Source organism: Ovis aries, chromosome 9, assembly GCF_016772045.2.
Source record: "Ovis aries strain OAR_USU_Benz2616 breed Rambouillet chromosome 9, ARS-UI_Ramb_v3.0, whole genome shotgun sequence".
NCBI classification, from domain to species: Eukaryota; Metazoa; Chordata; class Mammalia; order Artiodactyla; family Bovidae; genus Ovis; species Ovis aries.
Genome location: NC_056062.1, coordinates 92,953,406 through 92,977,001, shown reverse-complemented (window position 1 = coordinate 92,977,001; position 23,596 = coordinate 92,953,406). Strand labels below are relative to the sequence as shown.

Here is a 23,596-nt window from a genome sequence, read left to right as displayed (position 1 = left end):
TAAACCTTGCTTGTACATTTTGAAGTTCTTAGTTCACATAATGCTGAAGCCTAGCTTGAAGGATTTTGATCAATACCTTTCTATCATGTGAAATGAGTGTAATCATATGGTAGTTTACTTACTTAAGAGATCAAAAAAAAAGTTATTAGTCTTCTGATAATAGGCCTGGATACAAAATAGGTTGGAATCCAAGTTCTCTGAACCTGATTTACCTTAGTTCTGAATAACACTTCAAAACTTAAATTAGACTGTTGAAGACTTTTGGGCTCGGTGGGAGAAGGCGAGGGTGGGATGATTTGAGAGAATAGCATTGAAACATGTATATTATCATATGTGAAATAGATCACCAGTCCAAGTTCGATGCATGAAACCAGCCACTCAAAGCCGGTGCACTGGGATGACTCTGAGGGATGGGATGGGGAGGGAGGTGGGAGGGTGGTTCAGGATGGGGGCCACATGTACACCCATGGCTGATTCATGCCAATGTATCGCAAAAACCACCACAATATTGAAAAGCAATTAGCCTCCAATTAAAATAAATAAATTAATAATAATAAAAAAAACAAATTAGACTGTTGAAACCTTAAAAAAAGAAATGTTTTCATGAACTTAGCTTTTATGTCAACTTTCAGACATAACTATTTTATCCAAACTTTGTTTTTCATTACATGGTTTCAGAAAAATAAACAAAGAAGAAAAATTATCCAAAATAAGACCAGACTCATACTTATAATCACCTACTGTTTCACAGTGCACATACGATTTCTTAAAATGACACCAAAATAAATCTGTAGATGAATTTCTAACATTTCTATTGTCAATACACAGATTAAAAAGTACATTATTGACTCTGGCAATAATTATTCTGGGAAAGAAAGTGATAAACTTTAAAATGTCAAGCTGTTTAAACTTTTCAAATTTAGAAAACACATTATTTGTGAGACACTGTCAAGAATGTTTAACTAATAAGCGTGCTACTAGAATGTGCTGGGAGTAGGCTGACACGGTCTAAGACAGAACAGGATCAAGGCAGCTTAGAACTTTATAGAAACTGCCTATGTAAGTCATATAATGGTCTTCTAAATGTCATGTTTGCAGTAAGAATGAGAAGAGATGCCTTAATGAGATACAAGGTACTTGTGTTGGAGGACTCCAGATTGTGACTGCCATTAATAAATGGTGGTGGATTAAGAGGATATATCACCAAGTCAGAATTATAAAAATTTTAGAGATTCTTCAGTGGGCTTTATCTTCAAATACCAAGAGTCTTTTTCTGGCATGTAAATTGCTTGGTGCTGGATAATATCTAAGTATCTTTTCTTTATTTTTTTTTTCATTTTGGAAAGGATTTTGGTGTCATTCAAGTCAATGAACAGCTGAACTGACATGAACACAAACTGTCACTTCAAGAATCCATCTCCGTGGCAAATAATGAAGCTGGAATAAAAAAAGAAACAAAACATATTTCCTGTCAGTCAACTGTCAGGGTGTTTATTTGTTTCTTTAAGCAAAGTACTCAGATAAGAGCTGGGGAAACAGATTGTCACTTATAATATTGTTTAATAAAGCATTTGGGTGAACTGAAGATATTCTTTGTTTATCTGTCAGGTAATTCCAAAATAAACTTCTTTCATGATTCTACAGAAACCAGAAAACCTTTCCTTCAAATTTTCCTATTCTGAGCAAAATGTGAATAAGCTAAAAGATAACGTAAAAAAATAAGCTAAATGAATAAAATCAACTTGAAAGAAATAAAATTTCCTAACGAGTTTTTCTACCCTTGTGATTTTAGGCCATTTATGTCTGATGTAAACTGAAAGGAAATGTGTTTAATGACCTAAAATATACATATATTTTATCATTAAACTGGCTTCAAAACTGGCAATGACATGAATGCGAGCACATGATTTGTATAAGCATTCCTGTCATGCTGAATGAAAAATCATGAATCATGACTGAAGTTCACCTAACCTTGTGCTTTCATAACAAAGGCCACTGCAGCAAATTATTCAAATCATTCCATTTGGAACCCTTTGTTCATTATAAAATACTTTTGTATTCTATGGATCCAAGGGTAAAAATTATGAACTGAAAATTGAATGAGATGACACAATTTAGACAGTAGAGGCGTTGTAATTTGCAGCCAGGTTCACTGCAGCAGCCAGAATATCCTTAGGTTGCATCCTTAGACGGAAAGACCTTTAGGCCAGTTTGCAGGTGTAGGCACTGAATGAGCGCCGCCGCAGGGTCCCCGCCTGCCGACACGTGGCTCTCGCCCTTCTGGCTCAGTGCTCTGTTTCTGTATTTCCTCAGTATATATTGAGCTAAAAAATGTGCTACTTTTAATTCCAATTCTTGTTCTTATTGAATGTAAAATGCAAACTTTTTTTGTTACAGTCACTCAGTTTCTTTGTCCGTTTCCTTACACAATTTGAAAGAAATAAAACATCCTAAATGGTGCCTTTCCTTTCCTTTTCTTTCCTGTTTCTTCTTCAATTTCTACCAAGGTGTAACCCTGCCCTCTGATTACCCTTCCTGATTACCCTTCTTCTACAGTTTGCCCTGATTTTAGTATTGAATCCCAAGGGAAATGAAGTTCCCTTTCGTACATTTCAAATATTTCCTGCATTTCAAATTGACTAATGTACATTAGTACTTAGTGTAAACTTATTCCTAGAGTCTTTTCATAGGACTGTCCCAGAAGAGGTTTGTAAATAATATGGATATATTTGGAGACTTCAGGAGAAATATAGAACATATCAATATAATTTATAACTTTAGTTCTGAGTTAAATTAGTATTGTGTTTGCACCATTAAATACAGTTTTCAAACGAGCCAGTTTCTCTCACTGAAATGGTAGTTTAGAAATAACCTACAAGGGTCTGTAAAACAATCATAATTATTATTTTTACCAAGTTAGAATCTTTAGATAGTTTACTTTTATTTTTTAATTAATTCATTTTAATTGGAGGCTAATTACAATATTGTAGTGGTTTTTGCCATACATTGACATGAATCAGGCGTAGGTTTACTTTTAACTAAAATTCTTTGCTTTTGGGAAAAAAACACATTTTTTTTCCCATTTATTGCATAAAGATAACATTTCAAATAAGTGGGTAGAGATCTTGATCTCTTCAATCAGAACAGTGCCTCTGTGCACACCACAACGTTTTAAAGCAATTATCCTCCAATATAAAAATAAATAAATAAATAAGTAAGCAGACTGGTGAGAAAGAAACATTTCTGCTAACTCAGCTCTCTAGTCTGAAGGATCTTAGGAATTAGGGGTTACAATTAATTGGAGGTGAAGAAGATAAATTTAGTCAGATACTCAGTGGTTGTTTATAAGAAACTTTTAATGGTGGTATGCACACATTTGGAGGGTTATATTGCACAGTAAGATATTAAAAGCTCAGAGAAGCCCTATAGTAAAAACAAGCAGCAATCACAATAAAAGGTACATTATATCTTTCTCAAAGTTGTTTGACCACAAGCCTTCTGCACATTAGTTTCAGAAAATTATTGACACTTCAGAAAACACTCATAAAATAAAATTAAATTCCAAGTTCTTGAGTCAGAGTACATTGATTATAAAACAAAAACTGTCTCAAAAACTATTAGCTTGATTCTTTTCATTATTTATTTATTTATTTTTAGTTTGATTCTTAACTAGTAACTTAAATATTTTTGAACATCAATGTGTTTATCCTCAAAATTAGTATCATGCCAAAAAAATTAATAACTACCTAACATGATAATTCTAAAGATTAAACAAATATTGAAGAGTTAATTATAAACCACAGCTCTAAGCAATTGGTTAGAATAAGAAAATGTAACTTTTGAATGTTCAGTTTTGGGTTCTGACAAGCTTATCTTCAAATCCTCACTGCCTTTGTGGCAATTTGCAAATATCTTTTCATTCATGTACCTAACTTTTCTCATCTGTCAGTTGGGGTTAATAGCACATAACTTGCATTGGAAGAATTGGACATAAAGATTAGAAATCCTATAATATAGTTATTTTCCAATATACGATAATAACTTAATTTGAAATTTTATTTTTTAAATTTGTGTTTGTATTCAATATGTTATAAAGTGTGTAAAAAAGTGAGAAATACATGAGCTATCAGGATCCTGGTAAAAGAGAATTTTTTTTCACAGTAGGGAAAAAAAAAACATATCTAGTGGTTTTTGTGTTTTTCAAGAAAAATGATGAAGAGGACAGTGCTAGAAATGACAAGCCATTTTTAAAACCAGATCATTAAAAATAAAAATGATTATGTTGTGATCAAATAGTGTTGTTTAGTAGTTTAAACTGTGTATCATATGTGATCAGAATTTGACGTTCAATATGTGATAACACCTTGAAGCAATTTATGGCCTGGGTATTATTACCTTTTCTTTTAGATACTAGGCTCTATAAAAACAGCTGTCAGTAGAACTTTCCATCAGAATTTGCAACAGTTCTCCGTGGGAGCACAGGTTAGGTGACTATCTGGCTCCATCAGTGTTAGTGGAACCATGCGACTAACTGTGGTCAATGAGTTCTGAAGGAAAATCAAGAATTTAATTGACAGTTCAAAATCTTCCAAAGCTCTCTTTGGCTTCTGGAAAAGTTACAGAGAATATTCAATTCTGACTGATACTACTTTTTCCATGAGTGAGGGACTGGGGTGAGAAGAGTTTCACTTAACATCCACTTTCCCTAGATAGATCTCAAAGGACATATAGCATGCATAAACAAAAATAAAATGTTCTTATTCTAAGCTTGGGAAGGGTTTCCTGGCTCAACGTAAATTAGACCATCCTGGTTAATATATCAGAGATATGATTTTAGCTCTATGGCTATTAAAGAAAGAGCTGGTTTTGAAGCTGTTCCCTAACACCAGAGCTTTTGCTCTTATTCCTACCTCTTACTGTAACTCCCCAAATGCGATATGTACATATGCAATAATTCTAAGAATTATGAGAGAATGCTGTCTAATGACACATGGATTGAATTAATAGCACTTCTACTCTTGTATCTTATATGTGTTCATTTGGGCTACTCAAACATTTTTGGCATTCTATTTTATTTTCTCTGCTGCTGCCTGGAGAATCCCATGGACGGAGGAGCCTGGTGGGCTGCAGTCCATGGGGTCGCTAAAAGTTGGACACGACTGAGCGACTTCAATTTCACTTTCACTTTTTGCTTTCATGCATTGGAGAAGGAAATGGCAACCCACTCCAGTGTTCTTGCCTGGAGAATCCCAGAGGCGGGGGAGCCTGGTGGGCTGCTGTCTATGGGGTCGCAGAGAGTCGGACACGACTGAAGCGACTTAGCAGCAGCAGCAGCAGCAACAGCAGCAGCTGGTTAGTAGCTTCAGTCGTGGCCAACGCTGTGACCCTGTGGACTGCAGCCCGCCAGGCTCCTCTGTCCATGGAGTTCTCCAGGCAAGAATGCTGCAGTGGGTTGCCATGCCCTTCTGCAGGGGAATCTTCCTGACCCAGAGATCGATCCCAGGTCTCCCGCATTGCAGGTGGATTCTTTACTGTCTGAGTCACCTCTACCAGATTTAATCTTGCAACATTTTTGTATTTTTTTTGGTAATCATGTTGGAAATGGGTATATCTGTATATATCTTGCAATGGACACAGTTGTCCCACTCGATGGAAAGTGTAAGAAGCTCATAAAGTACTGACATTTGTCACACAATCTATTGCAAGTCTGGCATATTTTCCTTCGGCATGGTAGAGCCTCTGTGGTACAATGTTTTGGCCTTAAAAATAATTGCCTTTTAAAGAAATCAAGAAAAATTTAAAGAAAAATATAATACATGTTCACATATTTACAGTTCCTGGGGATTGTCTATTCCTTCCTATACTCTTCTGACTATAACTCTTTTAGTATTTATTGGATACTGTCTTTCCTACTGGATCATTACTAAAGGTTTTTTTTTTTTTTTTTTTTTTCCCCTGGGTGCCAAAGTCTACCTGGTAGCTTCTTGTTTTTAGCATTTGGCAACATTTGTCCTTTGTATCACTGTTGCCCTCTACGTAATGTGTCCTTTTTTAATTTTTTAGAATTTTTCTTTATCACTGCTGTTTATCACTTGGCGATGATGTGCCTTTGTTTGATTTTCCTTTGATTCATCCTGTTAGAGTTTGCCAAAATCTTGGTTCTATGGACTAATGTTTTCAAAAGTCATTGGGAAATTTTCACCAGTACTATTTTGGATCATTCTCTGTCTTCCATCTGTCTTCCGGGACTTGTAGGTTATTACATGTTGGTAGTGTGTAGATGATTACAGGTGGGTTATGCTTATTGTCCTATAAGTTGAAAGTGAAGGTGAAGTTGCTCAGTTGTGTCCTACTCTTGGCAACCCCATGGACTGTAGCCTACCAGGCTCCTCCACTCATAAAATTTTCCAGCCAAGAGTACTGGAGTGGGTTGCCATTTCCTTCTAAAACTTGATATTTTCCCCCTAATTTTGCGTTATATTCATCAGATTGGGCACTTTTACTGAAGTATGTTGAAGTTTATTATTCTGTCCATAGTGTCCTATATATGAATGTTTAGAATTTTTTTAAATTTCATGTATTATATTTTTCAGGTGTAGAATTTTAATTTGCTTTGTTTGTGGTTTATATTACTGTGTTGAAATCCCCTATTTCAGATCAATTTTTGCAAGCTTAATAAAATACTTATAATAGAAGCTTTTTAATTTCTTAACTGATTATAACAATATCTTTGTCATCTTGGAATCTATTTATATTTACTAAATTCGCATTGATATTCTGTAGTTTGGTTTCTCATATCTAGTAATTTTGATTGGATGATAGACAATGAAGATGGTATATTTTATGGAGTTGGATCATGTTACCTTTTCATTTTATTTTGTCTTGGTGAGCAATTATATACTTACAGAAACTTCTGATTCTCTCACCGTTGGGTTTTATGTCTTTATTAGGAAATACCTTGCTCAGTTTTGATTTTTAGTCTTAGTGTGTGTTTCTTTTAAGACTTTTCTTGAGGTTTCATTTCATTTCTGGGATATCAACTAAATGTTACAGAACACAGATAGTTCTCCCCCTTCGGACCACCCTAGGACCTTACAGTCTCCTGATACTACACAACCTTTTTTAAAAACCTCTCATCCCATAAAAGCTGCTTTCTTCTGAGCTCCATGAAGCCTTTCTTGCACTATGTAGCTTACTCTTTTCCAGGAATTTGCAAGAGTCCCTTATGAGGGCTTCTGAAGCCGCCTTTCTGCTGAGCTTTCTCCCCTGCTGCATGCTACTTCACAAGTTCCAGTCACATCATTAGCCGTAATGATCCTATCTTGCTATTTAGCTCAGCAAGGCCATATAATCTGCTTGGATTTCATACCTCTGCCCCACATTCTGTAAAATATCTCAGGAAAGAAATTTGAGGCAATGTTGGGTTTCCTTCTCACATGTATTAAAATCTGATGCTTCCTACTTTCCAATACCTACTAACATATATGCCTGGGCTTCCCTGATGGCTCAGCAGGTAAAGAATCCACCTATGATGCAGGAGACACAAGAAACACAGGTTCGATCCCTGGGCTGGGAAGATCCTCTGGAGGAGGAAATGGCAAACAAATCCAGGAGTCTTGCCTGAAAAATTCAATGGACAGAGGAACCTGCTGGTCTCCAATCCACAGGGTTGCAAAAGATCAGACTTGACTAACCATGCAAATTGGTATTTTCTTGGGAAATATATACATACTTGTTCCTTAGTCTCTAAGTCATGTTCAACGTTTTTCTGATCCCATGTGCCAGGGTCCAGCCCCGGTGGATCCAGGGAATTTGAAGCAGGGACAGAGCCAGCGCCCTAGGAATTAATTGCTTAATTAAAGATATGGAGGGAGATTAGAAAGAAATAGTGTAGTAGGAAAATAAGTGGAGAAAAAGATGCTGAATAACTTTGTTTATGTGGAAAACCAATAAAACTCCAAGACAAGGAGTTTGCACCATCTACATAGGCCACCAGCACCCACTTGAATAGTGGAGGGTGCCCTGCCTTGGGCTCCCTCTCACATGGATCTTAGAAGCCAGGGCAAGTAAGTATACATGGTGAGCCTCCATGCTCCAGATAGGAATTCAGCCAGAAAAGAAGAGAACAAGAAAAGATCACATGGGGGAAAACAGTCTTTCCAGGAACTGGTCTGTTTCTTTATTTTCCAGGTCCACTTTTATACTTTTAGTTATACATAGAGATAAATGTAAGAAACAGAGTCACGCAGGGTCAGCTGCTCCGACCCTTATCAGCATATCTTTGTTCTTACAAGGGTCTTACATTTGTTCACAATATCTTCTGGTCTGGAGACTGATTAACATTTTATGGCCCCACCTTTCTTTCTATTGATAAAGGTTTATCAATCAGAAAACTTGTTTCCCCTTAAGATCTATTTAGTCTTAGTTCAGTTCAGTTCAGTCGATCAGTCGTGTCCGACTCTTTGTGATCCCATGAATTGCAGCATGCCAGGGCTCCCTGTGAGTCTGAATTTGGTAATAAGGAGTTCATGATCTGAGCCACAGTCAGCTCCTGGTCTTGTTTTGGTTGACTGTATAGAGCTTCTCCATCTTTGGCTGCAAAGAATATAATCAATCTGATTTCGGTGTTGACCATCTGGTGATGTCCCTGTGTAGAGTCTTCTCTTGTGTTGTTGGAAGATGGTGTTTGCTATGACCAGTGCATTTTCTTGGCAAAACTCTATTAGTCTTTGCCCTGCTTCATTCCGCATTCCAAGGCCAAATTTGCCTGTTACTCCAGGTGTTTCTTGACTTCCTACTTTTGCATTCCAGTCCCCTATAATGAAAAGGACATCTTTTCTGGGTGTTAGTTATAAAAGGTCTTGTAGGTCTTCATAAAACCGTTCAACTTCAGTTTCTTCAGCGTTATTGGTTGGGGCATAGACTTGGATAACTGTGATATTGAATGGTTTGCCTTGGAGATGAACAGAGATCATTCTGTTGCATCCAAGTACTGCATTTCGGACTCTTTTGTTGACCATGATGGCTACTCCATTTCTTCTGAGGGATTCCTGCCCACAGTAGTAGATATAATGGTCATCTGAGTTAAATTCACCCATTCCAGTCCATTTTAGTTTGCTGATTCCTAGAATGTCGACATTCACCCTTGCCATCTCTTGTTTGACCACTTCCAATTTGCCTTGATTCATGGACCTGACATTCCAGGTTCCTATGCAATATTGCTCTTTACAGCATCGGATCTTGCTTCTATCACCAGTCACATCCACAACTGGGTATTGTTTTTGCTTTGGCTCCATCCCTTCATTCTTTCTGGAGTTATTTCTCCACTGATCTCCAGTAGCATATTGGGCACCTACCGACCTGGGGAGTTCCTCTTTCAGTATCCTATCATTTTGCCTTTTCTTACTGTTCATGGGGTTCTCAAGGCAAGAATACTGAAGTGGCTTGCCATTCCCTTCTCCAGTGGACCACATTCTGTCAGGCCTCCACCATGACCTGCCCGTCTTGGGTTGCCCCACAGGCATGGCTTGGTTTCATTGAGTTAGACAAGGCTGTGGTCCTAGTGTGATTAGATTGACTAGTTTTCTGTGAGTATGGTTTCAGTGTGTCTGCCCTCTGACGCCCTCTTGCAACACCTACCATCTTACTTGGGTTTCTCTTACCTTGGGCGTGGGGTATCTCTTCACAGCTACTCCAGCAAAGCACAGCCGCTGCTCCTTACCTTGGACGAGGGGTATCTCCTTACCACTGCCGTTCCTGACCTTCAGCGTGGGATACCTCCTCTAGGCCCTCCTGTGCTGCGCAGTCACCACTCCTCGGGTTGCTTCTCCAGCTGCCGGCCCTGGCCTCGAGCGTGGGTGGCTCCTCCTGGCCATTCCTGCACCCTCGCAGCCTGGCACTCTGGGCCGCTATCCCTGACTTCAGACGTCGGGTAGCTCTCGGCAGCACTTAGTGCGCTGGCCTGCCACTGCTGCCTGCGCTTAGTTCTTTGCAGCCAAAGATGGAGAAGCTCTATACAGTCAACAAAAACAAGACCAGGAGCTGACTGTGGCTCAGATCATGAACTCATTATTACCAAATTCAGACTCAAATTGGAGAAAGTAGGGAAAACCACTAGACCATTCAGGTATGACCTCAATCAAATCCCTTATGATTATACAGTGGAAGTGAGAAATAGGTTTAAGGGACTAGATCTGATAGAGTGCCTGATGAACTATGGAATGAGGTTTGTGACACTGTACAGGAGACAGGGATCAAGACCATCCCCATGGAAAAGAAATGCAAAAAAAGCAAAATGCCTGTCTGGGGAGGCCTTACAAATAGCTGTGAAAAGAAGAGAGGCGAAAAGCAAAGGAGAAAAGGAAAGATATAAGCATCTGAATGCAGAGTTCCAAAGAATAGCAAGAAGAGATAAGAAAGCCTTCTTCAGTGATCAATGCAAAGAAATAGAGGAAAAGAACAGAATGGGAAAGACTAGAGATCTCTTTAAGAAAATTAGAGATACCAAGGGAACATTTCATGCAAAGATGGGCTCGATAAAAGACAGAAATGGTCTGGACCTAAGAGAAGCAGAAGATATTAAATAGAGGTGGCAAGAATACATGGAACAACTGTACAAAAAAGATCTTCACGACCCAGATAATCATGATGATGTGATCACTAATCTAGAGCCAGATATCTTGGAATGTGAAGTCAAGTGGGCCTTAGAAAGCATCACTATGAACAAAGCTAGTGGAGGTGATGGAATTCCAGTTGAGCTGTTTCAAATCCTGAAAGATGATGCTGTGAAAGTGCTGCACTCGATATGCCAGCAAATTTGGAAAACTCAGCAGTGGCTACAGGACTGGAAAAGGTCAGTTTTCATTCCAATTCCAAAGAAAGGCAATGCAAAAGAATGCTCAAACTACCGCACACTTGCACTCATCTCACATGCTAGTAAAGTAATGCTCACAATTCATCAAGCCAGGCTTCAGCAATACGTGAACTGTGAACTTCCTGATGTTCAAGCTGGTTTTAGAAAAGGCAGAGGAACCAGAGATTAAATTGCCAACATCCGCTGGATATTGGAAAATTGCAAGAGTGTTCCACAAAAACATCTATTTCTGCTTTATTGACTATGCCAAAGCCTTTGACTGTGTGGATCACAATAAACTGTGGAAAATTCTGAAAGAGATGGGAATACCAGACCACCTGACCTGCCTCTTGAGAAATCTGTATGCAGGTCAGGATGCAACAGTTAGAACTGGACATGGAACAACGGACTGGTTCCAAATAGGAAAAGGAGTACGTCAAGGCTGTATACTGTCACCCTGCTTATTTAACTTCTATGCAGAGTACATCGCGAGAAACGCTGGACTGGAAGAAGCACAAGCTGGAATCAAGATTGCCGGGAGAAATATCAGTCACCTCAGATATGCAGATGACACCACCCTCATGGCAGAAAGTGAAGAGGAGCTAAAAAGCCTCTTGATGGAAGTGAAAGTGGAGAGTGAAAAAGTTGGCTTAAAGCTCAACATTCAGAAAGCGAAGATCATGGCATCCAGTCCCATCACTTCATGGGAAATAGATGGGGAAACAGTAGAAACAGTGTCAGACTTTATTTTTGGGGGCTCCAAAATCACTGCAGATGGTGACTGCCACCATGAAATTAAAAGACGCTTACTCCTTGGAAGAAAAGTTATGACCAACCTAGATAGTATATTCGAAAGCAGAAACATTACTTTGCCGACTAAGTTCCGTCTAGTCAAGGCTATGGTTTTTCCTGTATGGATGTGAGAGCTGGACTGTGAAGAAGGCTGAGCACTGAAGAATTGATGCTTTTGAACTGTGGTGTTGGAGAAGACTCTTGAGAGTTCCTTGGACTGCAAGGAGATCCAATCAGTCCATTCTGAAGGAGATCAACCCTGGGATTTCTTTAGAAGGACTGATGCTAAAGCTGAAGCTCTAGTACTTTGGCCATCTCATGTGAAGAGTTGACTCATTGGAAAAGACTCCGATGCTGGGAGGGATTAGGGACAGGAGGAGAAGGGGATGACAGAGGATGAGATGGCTGGATGGCATCATGGACTCGATGGACATGAGTCTGAGTGAAATCCAGGAGATGGTGATGGACAGGGAGGCCTGGCGTGCTGCGATTCATGGGGTCACAAAGAGCTGGACACGACTGAGTGACTGAACTGAACTGAACTGAGGCCTCCCTGTCCATCACCAACTCCTAGAGTCACTCAGACTCACGTCCATCGAGTCCGTGATGCCATCCAGCCATCTCATCCTCTGTCGTCCCCTTCTCCTCCTTCCCCCCAATTCCTCCCAGCATCAGATTCTTTTCCAGTGAGTCAAATCTTCGCATGAGGTGGCCAAAGTACTGGAGTTTCAGCTTTAGCATCATTCCTTCCAAAGTAATCCCAGGGCCGATCTCCTTCAGAATGGACTGGTTGGATCTCCTTTAGTCTTAAGATAGTGATAAAGTTACATTTTTACATAGCAAGGACACAGTGATTTATAACAAAGAAAGAGGAGTTCAGTGATCTAGCACAAAAGAGAAAATGCATTAACTCAAAAAGTCTAGTATTGCTAGCATCAAAACTACTATATTTCCCTTTCTACATTCCAATTACATTGATTAACTTACTCCCAGGTGCCTAAGGATATGGAGGCCTGGTAGCAATCATTGACTCAACAATGAGAAAAGCGCTATGCTAATTAAGACTTTCAAAATACTCCAAACTCACTGTGCTGTTTATGGTTGAGAGGTGGTAAACAATCATGTATGTAGTAGCAAGAGTGTGGATAATCCTGTCACACAGGCTAGTCTGCCAGCAGAGAGGTTTGACCTGAGACACCCTTGTCATGCCCAGATTTATTATCTGGAGTCCTAAGTTAACTCCTTTACAGAGAGAGGTGGTGGGGGACAGCCCCCCGTAAAGTCAGAGGTGTAGGTGAGAGCATAAAGCAGTAAAGTAGGCAGACTCTGGTTTTGGGGAAGATGCTCAGAACAGGGGGTCTCCTGAGGCTCGATCCCGCCTTTGTGTATGCCGAGCCCCCTTCCTCATGACCTTTGCCATGGGCAGAGTTCCTCACGCTGGCTCCTGGCACCCATGGACTATAGTAGGACAGTAAAAAGCTATTTAATGCTAAACACTCAAAAAACAAAGATGATGGAATTCAGTCCCATCACTTCAGGGCAAATAGATAGGGAAAAAATAGAAACAGTGACAGAACTTTATTTTCTTGGGTTTCAAAATCATTGCAAATGGTGACTGTAGCCATGAAATTAAAAGATGTTTGCTCCTTGGAAGAAAAGCTATGACAACCCTAGACAGCATACTAAAAAGCAGATACATCATTGTGTCAACAAATTTCTATATAGCCAAAATTATGTTTTTTTTTTAGGAGTCATGTATGGATGTGAGAGTTGGATCATAAACAAAGCTGAGAGCTGAAGAATTGGTGCTTTTAAACTGTGGTGTTGGAGAAGGCTCTTGAGAGTCCCTTGGACTGCAAAGAGATCAAACCAGTCAATCTTAAAGGAAACCAATCCTGAAAATTCATTGGAAGGACTGATACTGAAGTTGAAGCTCCAATACTTTGGCCACCTGATGTGAAGAGCTGATTTATTGGAAAAGACCCTGATGCTAGGAAAGACTGAAGGTGGGAGGAGAAGGGGGTGACAGAGAGTGAGATGTTAAATTATTGGAGCTAATATATTTAATTGTCAAATTCATTTAATTCTCCAAAAATTGTTGTATCGTTAGAAGGAAGGGCAAAGGGGTGGGGGAGGAAGGGAATGAGAGACAGGAAAGGGAGGAGTGGGGGAGGAAGAGGAGGAGGAGCTCTTCTTCTTAATAAATATAAACACCGTTTATGAAATGCTTGGGAGTGAAATTCTAATGAACAGAAAAGTCTTCGGTTTTAATAATAACACAGAAACCTAAAAGTATAGACATGTTTTGAAGGATCGAATGATACTAATTACTTTATAAAAAGTAAAATTGAAATGAAAAATTTCAAAAGGGCAATTTTCCAAGGAGTCACTTCATTAACTTTAGTTATTATTCAAGGTTTGTTCCAGGATATTTTTAATATTTGCTGAACTCTGATTTCATTTCAGATATCAAAGTAACAACTAGCCCAAAAGGTCAGCAATTAAATCACAATTTGGTGACTACTTCCTCAGTGTAACACTTTGCTAAAATAGATATGTACTATAGGTGAAGAAAAATTAAATATAGATGACTAAAAACTTTATTTTACTGATATTTGTTTGATTTTTTATAGTTTAACCCAGCATAAACATCCCTCCAGACCCCAAGACTACTGTCAGAAAATCAGCTAACTGTCAAGAAGAGTTCATGTTACTGAAGCATTGTGAATTATTATTTTTTTATGTGATGAAAAGTAACACAAATGGAAAACAGCTGTCAGGCATAATTCAATTCATTATTATTTAATGCAATAGACAAAGGTAGAATCTTATGAAATATTAATTCCTGTAAAAATAGAAGCACCATCACAGCCATTTTTTTCAGCTCCTGACGGCACTAAGGGAGCCAGCACAAAGCTGTGTGATGTCCATAGGGTTCTGTACGTTGGCTGATCTTCACCTTGTCACCAGAAGGGTCTAAGAATGGTCATATAATTGTGGGCAGTGGAGTCAGAAGAGGCTTCTTTTTCCTACAATCCACAGAGAATAACTACCATGCAGTGTTAGATAAACCCTGCATTTAAAACATTTAAGATCAAATTATTGAACATTTACAAGATAAATTTGGTAATCAGTCTTTAAAAATACCTGCTTTATTTCTGTTGATGTTGTGGTTGTTGAGGTTGTTGACCTTTGTCTTCTGTGGCCACAAAGTATCAGTTCTCTAATTTAATTTTTCCTAAATGAGACAAGAGGTCTCCACTCTTACCAGGAAGAGATGACTAGTGCTGATAAAGCTGTGAAATTAATACACCCTTCCACTCTTTTAAATTCTTAATTCTAAAGAATACATCTTTTTAAAGCACAGTCTTTACTTTTGAGTCCCTAAAATCTGTCCATGGTTTTCTGTGTTTTTAATAGTTTTTCTTAAAAAAAAAAAAAAATAGTATGATGGCATGTAACAGAAGACATTATATGACCTGGCCCTGTGTATTTCTCCAGATTTATCCAAAACACTTCCATTTTCAGTCTATAAATTTTAGCTTCCAGTTTTCTTGTATTATGCTACCTTAGAAATTATGCGTTTACCTCATTCTTCCCCATCTTTTCTAGTTCTATAACTTGTTTATTCATTTTCATTCTCTGAATTTCAAAATCTCAGGGAGACAGTCTCTAAGCTTCTTTTGCTATGACTATTACTTGTCTTCTTACCTCTGCATTTTCCATAAGTTACTATTTTTAAATTAAGTACATATCATGGTTCTTTGAAGTGCATCCCTCTCATAACCTGAGTCCCATAAGGCCAAGGACTGTGTTTCGACAATTTCCTTATTGAATGTATGGCAGGTAACAGGTATTAATATTTGTTGAGTAAATAAAAATGAAGGGTTTTACTACTTCACGAACCATAGAATAGCAGTAACAGAAAAGGAATTTGTTTTTAGGACAGTGCCTCATCAGCAGAGTTAACACAAATATTTCCATCTAACCATTAGAAACACATGCCACACTTATGAAGAATAAGCATAGTAATTTGCAGTAAATTTGATCCTAAGTTTCATTCAATTCTTGACTTATTTGTAAAGCTGTTTCGCCGTTTATCACGTGCAGGACTGTGTCCCCACCGAGAGTTCCCTCCTCTGTTTGCAGTGATTTTTGCTCGGCGGAGTTCTGTCACACCCTTCACAGATCCTGGTCTTGTCTTGAATAACTTACAGACACGTAATACAAACTTGACTAATTACATTGTAATAGCTTTCACATCTCTGCGTTTTGCTATCAAAAACAACTCCACATGAAGCTGAGAAAGGGCGTCACAGACGCACACACAGATATCCTGTCTTCTTATAGACAGAAAAAAAATGTTTAGTATATCAAAATTGTACTCTACATCAGTTGTTTTGCCACTGCAGGGACCCAGACACATAAGCGACGCATCTAGCCTCCCCTTCACAACGAGGCCCTGACGCTCCTGGCAGATGGACATGGGGAGGGGCGTCACTTCCGCCTGCTGTTTGATCATCTCTGATTTGATTTGTGGTTTTTGTTGGGAAGAAGCAGTTTATGACCAGCAGAAACCAGACTTCGCGGAAACTTATGAGCTCTGTTTTGAAGGAGTGTGTGATGAGAAAATGGTATTCATAGGATGATAAGGAAAAAAGAAAAATGATTCTCTTTACCTAAAAGAATGATTTTAACGTGAACTGCTCTTTGTGTTCAGTCACACACACAATTTAGTCTTTATGAAGAGCACAAAAACTAAAGCTATATTATACGGATAGAAAATAAGGGTATTAAATTAGTTAAAATTTAATAGTTTTCCTTTTTTCTTTATTCTGTAAACTATCAAATCAGTTTTCACATGAGTTTAGAAATTATAACAACTACAATAGTTAAATATCTATGTTTTGCATAATAAAAACTCTATTTAAAATTTCATGATATTCAAAGTGGCGTTTTTATCATAGCAATTTTCTTTCAAAGAGAAGAAACATTACTGTCAGTAGCATTTTATTTTGTAAAAATTAGAAAATTAAAGTGCAATTATCTTTTCTTACATCTAAATTAAGCAACCAAAAGTATAAAATGTCAGTTGAACTAATAATTATATTTGAGGAATTACACTTTAGAACCCATGAAATACCTATGGAAATTGGAAAAAATAATAATTTTCTCTCAACAGATAAGACTGTTTTATTTACCTAAAATTATTTAGAACAAAATATATTTTCTAACTCTGTAAACTTATCTCTTATATGGTGATTGAATTATGTTTGTGACTAATAAATGTATTAGAGTTCCCCAGAGAAACAGATCCCTGTGTGTGTGTGTGTGTGTGTGTGTGTGTGTGTGTATACACTTATCTGTTATATGAATTGGCTTATGTGAGTGTGGAGACTAAAAAATCCTGTAATCTGTTATCTTCAAGCTTGAAGCCTGGAAAACTGATTTTGTAATTCAGTGTGAGTCCAAAAGTCTGAAAACCAGGAGCAGAGATGACCCGGCGTAGAAGACAGGCGTCTCAGCCTGAGCACATAGAGCAAACCGGCATTTCCTGCACTGTTTTCTGTAGTCAAGCCCTCAAGAGATGAGACGATGCCCACACGTGTTAGTGATGGTGGTCTTCTTTACTCAGTCTACAGGTTCAAAGAATAGTCCCTTGAGAAACACCTTCACAGACACACTGAGAAGTAATGTTCTATTAATACCAGCTATCTAGATATCTTTTAGCTCAGTCAAATTGACCATAAAATTAACCAGTCCAAGGTGGTACCAGGATAATAAAATATGTGAGATAGGAAATGTTTGTTGATATCTTCCCTAGATTTTCCATTCTATCATCAGGTCCTTTCATGGGTATCCAGGCCTGAATTTCAATTTAACTAAAATTCATTGACTATTCACTCAGTTCTTCAGAGGAACAGGTTTCCTCTGTTCCTCACATCGACTATACCTGAAGCTCTTCTGTAAATCAATCTATTCGTTAACATGGATTGCATTCTATTTTCTCCTTCTCCATCTCGCTATTCTGGAGGATGATTTACATGCTAAAATAACGAAAATAACCCAGTTGAATTCTGTTAGTTGACTATAAACCTGGTTAGTTTTATAGTTCCTAGTTATAGTTCAATAGTTCCACTCTAAAATAAAGCTCCTCTATGAGCAACTTGAACTAGAATAGAGATTTTTAAAATGATTTCTGAGCCTGCTGTACCCTGAAACCTCTGGATTTAGATATATACTTTTCTGGGATCTTAGCACCAAGTTTTACTGTGTTTTGTTTGTGTGCAAATCTCCATATAGATCTTAAAATAGCATATTTCTTATTTCACACTTATAGAGGCATCTCTTAGCTCATGCTCATATCTTTTACTAAACTTTATATGTGTTTTTTGACTTAGAACAATAACCACTTGTTCTCATGCATCTGTGGTTGAATGTGTGTGTGTGCTCAGTTGCTCAGTCATGTCCCACTCATTGTGACCCCACGAACTATAGCCCACCAGAGTCCTTTGTCCATGGAATTTTCCAGGTGAGAATATTGGAGTGCTGCTGCTGCTGCTAAGTCGCTTCAGTCGTGTCCGACTCTTAGTGACCCCATGGACCACAGCCTACCAAGCTCCTCCATCCATGGGATTTTCTAGGCAAGAGTACTGGGGTGGGTTGCCATTGCCTTTTCCATATTGGAGTGGGTTTTGCTATTTCCTATTCCAGGGGCTCTTCCTGACCCAGAGATGGAACCTGGAGTGAACCTGCATCTCTCTCCTCTCCTGCACTGGCAGGCAGCTTCTCCACCACTGCTCCACCTGGAAAGACGCGTGGTTGTGTGAGAGCTTGCTGATCTAGGCTAGCCCGGACTCAGATGATTTGTTTCTGCTCCATGACTCTATTCTATTCTGTCTCTTACAACTAATGGATCCATTCAGGCAATTTTTTTTTTTTTCCCCCAAGGCAATGTCAGAAGCACAAGAAGGAAAGGAGAAATATATTAGGCCTTTTGAGGTCTAGGCTCGAAACTGGCACGTCGTTACTTCTGCCTTATTCTATTGGCCAAATGTAGACTTCTACTTTTTACAGAAGTTTTAGATGTACATCAATACTAAGCAGAAGGGACAGAGTTCCCATAGACCACCTTCCCAACCCATGCAAACAACTTGTCCATTAGCAGCATCCCCCTCACCTCAACTGGTACTTTTGTTACAACTGATGGACAAACATGGACACGTCATTATCACCAAAGGTTCATAATTTCCATTAGGATTTAGTCTTGACTTTGTACATTCTATGAGTTTAGACAAATGTATAATGAAGTATATCCCTCATTACAGCATTGTGCAGAGTAGTCTCACTGCATGAAAACTCCTCTCTGCCTGCCCCTTGTTCTTCCCTGGTGGCTCAGAGGTTAAAGCATCTGCCTGGAATGCGGGAGACCTGGGTTCGATCCCTGGGTTGGGAAGATTCCCTGGAGAAGGAAATGGCAACCCACTCCAGTACTCTTGCCTGGAGAATCCCATGGAGGGAGGAGCCTGGTAGGCTACAGTCCATGGGGTTGCAAACAGTCAGACACAACTGAGCCACTTTACTTACTTACTTACTTACTTGCCCCTGTTCCTTTCTCTGTCCTACCCTCTGGCAAGAACTGATCTTTTTGCTGACTCCATAGTGTTGTCTTTCCAAGTGTGTCGTATTGTTGGAATCACACAATTCCAACTCAAATCCTTTTTGACATCATTTTCCTTATACACTGTTCTCTTTAATAAGAAGGAATAAGCACTTAAATTACCTGTGAGAAAATATTCAATAAATTGTTGTTGCATTTTTCCCTTTCCAGGAAATAATAGACTCTTCAGTCTTTAGAAGGGAGAAACGCTTCTGCTTCAACCATTCTAGGCATTAATTAAGCAAACTTTATCAAACAAATACGTCCATCTGGAAAACAAGAAATCAGTCTTGAGAATAAGATATTATTTGGTATAAGATTATTAACATTTAGAAGATACTTATAAATAATATATTAAATTTGAAGTTCTGTATAGGTAGTACGAGGTAGTCTGCTCTTTTTTTGTCTTTGCATTACTTAGAGAATGTTTCATGTTCTTCTCTGTTTAAAAGTAAATAAATAAACTTGCTTCTAACTCTTAAACTATAGAAAATATGTCTGTATCAAGGTTGGCCCACTAATTAGAAATAACTGCAATCTTCACAATGGGAAAAAATAGGTTAACTCTTTCAAATGTTTTGTTAAACATGGCATTTCCTATAGCAGTTAGTAGAAACTGGAAATTTCTTTCCGATGAGCATTTAAGTATGAAATTATTGAAAGATGAAGCTTTAGTAAGTTTGATGTAAAATCTGTGTCCATCTATTAAAAAGCATATGTGAGTCATGTCATAATAATCCAAAAATCATAAACATTCATGTATGAAATGTGATTTTTTTCCTTAAATTTGGTATTATTTTGAAAGCATTCAACAAGTGATATTAAACATCTAGGACTAGAGAATGTAACCTAATAGATTCACAGTCTAATAAGGCTTGGGACATATAAATAAATTACCATTAAAACTGTGTGCCACATGTGATACAAATGTTGGGGAGTGAGAAGAGTTATTTTATTCCTCCATGGAATACTTTAATGAGGCTCTGACACTTAAGAGGTTATATGTATTTTCTCTTGATCTTCCAGATTTATTTCCAATATCCTTATTTTTCCTAATTTTCAAAAGAGGGTATGCTTATTTTATTCAATTTTATATATGAAGAACTTGGCAAAACATACCCATAATTCACCATTCATAAACATTTGAGTATAATTCCAAAATATGTCAACATATATTAAATATGTATTATTAATGAGATATCTTAAATTCCATTTTTTGTAGTTTTGAAATTCAGTATGTATTTTACACTTAGAGCATACCTCATTTTATACCATTTTATACCAGTTCCGTTTCAAGGGCTTAATAACCACAAGTAGATGATAAATAATATTAGAGTATAGCTCAGTATAGAGTAAACAGCTTAATATACATATATTAAACATTTGCATTTTGCAGGAGCCTTAATTAGTGTTAAAATATGCTGCATTTTTTTGTTTGTTTCTGCCAATTCTTTTTTTTTTTTTTGGTTTAAATAATAAGGTATTTATTATCACACAAACCAGAACAACATGAAGCAAATTATTATCCAGGTTGGGGGACTTGGAGCTGGAAAAATGTTACAGGTATCACGTGAGAGTGAAACCAACAATGTCCATGCAGAAAGTAAACCTTTTGTTACCAAAACACAGCTCAGTTCCTCTTGGCTAAAGATGGGTCATGCATACACCTTTGCCAGTCAGAGGGGAGCAAACAAGGACCCCCCTTTAACTCAGGTTTCCATTTACTTATTTATGGCCACATGGCTTGTGGGAGTTTATTTCCTCAACAAGCGATTGAACCTGGGCCTTCAGGAGCATAGAGTTCTAACCATTGGACCACCAGGGAATTCTGGAACTCAGGTTTCTTATCATTCCCTCCAGGGACTACAGAGAGACTACGAAGTTTTGCCTCCCCCTGAGGATATTAGGGTAGAGTTGAGATGTTTTTAGCCACAGGCATTGATACTAAAAAATTCGGCAAGGAACCCGAGCAGGTCTGAAAGTGCGACATAGCTTCTGAAAGCTTCCCATGTACATGGCATTCATAAACTATCTCTCAATTGTCAATGTCTAGATATACATGGTTCAATACATGATTTGATGTCTCTCTCTCTACAGGAAGTCACAGAGCTCTCCCCATGAGTCCTGCTGTGTTAAAAGCACTCCTAAAGCCTTCCTGCAACATGAACTTTCTGGTGCCTAATGAGGTGGGAGCTTAAGCTATATGATTTCCCACACACACTGCATTCGTATGGCCTCTCTCCAGTGTGAACTTTTTGGTGCCGAACAAGGTGGGAGGTTCTGATGAAATCTTTCCCACATTTGCTGCACACAAAAGGCCTTTCACCTGTGTGAACTCTCTGATGTGCAATAAAGTCAGAGCTTCGACTAAAGAATTTCCCACATTCAGTGCACTTGAAAGGCCTTGCCTCAGTATGAATTCTCTGGTGTTTAATGAGGTTGTATTTGTGGCCAAAGGACTTTCCACAGTCACTGCAAACATAAGGGTTTTCTCCAGTATGGATACTCTCATGCTGAATAAGTGTGGATTTGTGTCTGAAGACTTTCCCACAATCATTGCACTTGTAAGGCCTTGCTCCATTGTGAACTCTCTGGTGTACAATTAGGTTGGAGTGATGGCTAAAGTATTTGCCACACTCACCACACTTATAAGGCATCTCTCCGGTGTGAACTCTTTTGTGCTGAGTAAGGTTGTCTTTGCGGCTGAAAGCTTTCCCACATTCACTGCACTCGTAAGGCTTTTCTCCTGTGTGGATTCTCTGGTGCTGGACAAGCGTGTCCTTGTGGCTGAAAGCTTTCCCACATTCATTGCACTTGTAATGCATCTGTCCAATGTGCAAAGCCAGCCCACTCTCAGGACTCCGTGTCTTCCTCTTGCTGTGGGTTGCCTTTTGCTGGTGACTGCCCAAACTGACCTGGAAGTTCTTCTGCTCCTCCTTACATGCAAAGGGCTTCTCTGACAGCAGAGGTTCTTCACAAGCTCTATAGTTAGTAACAAATGATGTCTTGCCTTTGTCACCTCTTAGGAGTTTCTCTACATTGTACAGCTTCTGATGCTGGTCAAAGTTTGCACTGAACCAGAACTGCCTCCCACACGCCCCACACGTGTAAGGTTTCAGCCCATGGCGTGTTTCTTTGTGTTCGTCCAGGTGCAAAACATCTTTCAAGATTGGGCCACATAAATTACAAGGATGAGCCATCTGAGTCAATGAATCTGCCTTGGAAGTAAGAATGCGCGACACTGCTACAGAAACACTCTGCTCAGAAGCTGCCTCTTCCTCGTCCACTCCATGCCAACGACCTAGGCGGGTCCACTGCTGCCGCCGCCATCAGTCAGGACCACAGAGTCCGGAGGGATCTCACGTCGGACCTGCGCACCGCTGTCGATTGGCATTGTGGCGGAATCCTCGCGAGAGCTGCCACCACCCAGCCTCTTTGTAGCGAGAACAGCGTCTCCTCCAGCGCCTTCTCGCTTTCTGTCACCTCTGAACTGGACCACAGATCCCGAGGTTCTACTCAGACAGGTCGACCAAGGACCGCTAAGATGTCCGCCACGAGAAAGATGCCCTGTTTCTGCCAATTCTTATTGTATTGTTTCTGCCAATTCTTATTGTATGACTGCTTATGTTTGCGCATTTTCCTCCTAGGCTAATTATCTAAAAAATATGTGACTTTTATGATTTATTAGAAATTACCTATATTAGGAGATCCAACCAGTCCATCCTAAAGGATATCAGTCCTGGGTATTCACTGGAAGGACTGATGGTGAAGCTGAAACTCCAATATTTTGGCCACCTGATGCGAAGAGCTGACTCATTGGAAAAGACCCTGATGCTGGGAAAGTTGAAGGTAGGAGGAAAAGGGGATGACAGAGGATGAGATAGCTGGATGGCATCACCAACTCAATGGACATGAGTTTACATAAACTCCGGGAGTTGGTGATGGACAGGGAGGCCTGGCGTGTTGCAGTCCATGGGGTCGCAAAGAGTCGGACACAACTGAGCGACTGAACAGAACTGAAATTGTTATTATATAAATATCATCAATTTCCTGTTTATTCAATAATGTTCTAAATTTTACTTCAATGTTTAAATTTTTCTGATTTCCCTTATGGGCTTCTCTGATGGCTCAGCTGGTAGAGAATCCTCCTACAACACGGGAGACCTGGGTTCCATGCCTGGGTTGGAAAGACCCCCCTGGAGAAGGGAAAGGCTACCCACTCCAGTATTATGGAATTTCCCTTATGCTTTCGTCTTTGAGCCATGAAGTACGTATGTGTGCATGCATGCTAA

The 23,596-nt window shown here is 39.0% G+C and overlaps 1 protein-coding gene across 1 annotated transcript; it reads right to left on the bottom strand.

The window, feature by feature from the left end:
* Window positions 1-21,364: 21,364 nt before the first annotated feature.
* On the bottom strand, window positions 21,365-22,633 carry LOC101118963 (zinc finger protein 134-like; the record flags this gene model as incomplete). Its single annotated transcript, XM_042254066.2, has 1 exon — window positions 21,365-22,633. A coding segment is annotated over one exon (1,185 nt), but the record flags the coding sequence as incomplete, so codon positions are not given.
* Window positions 22,634-23,596: the final 963 nt, after the last annotated feature.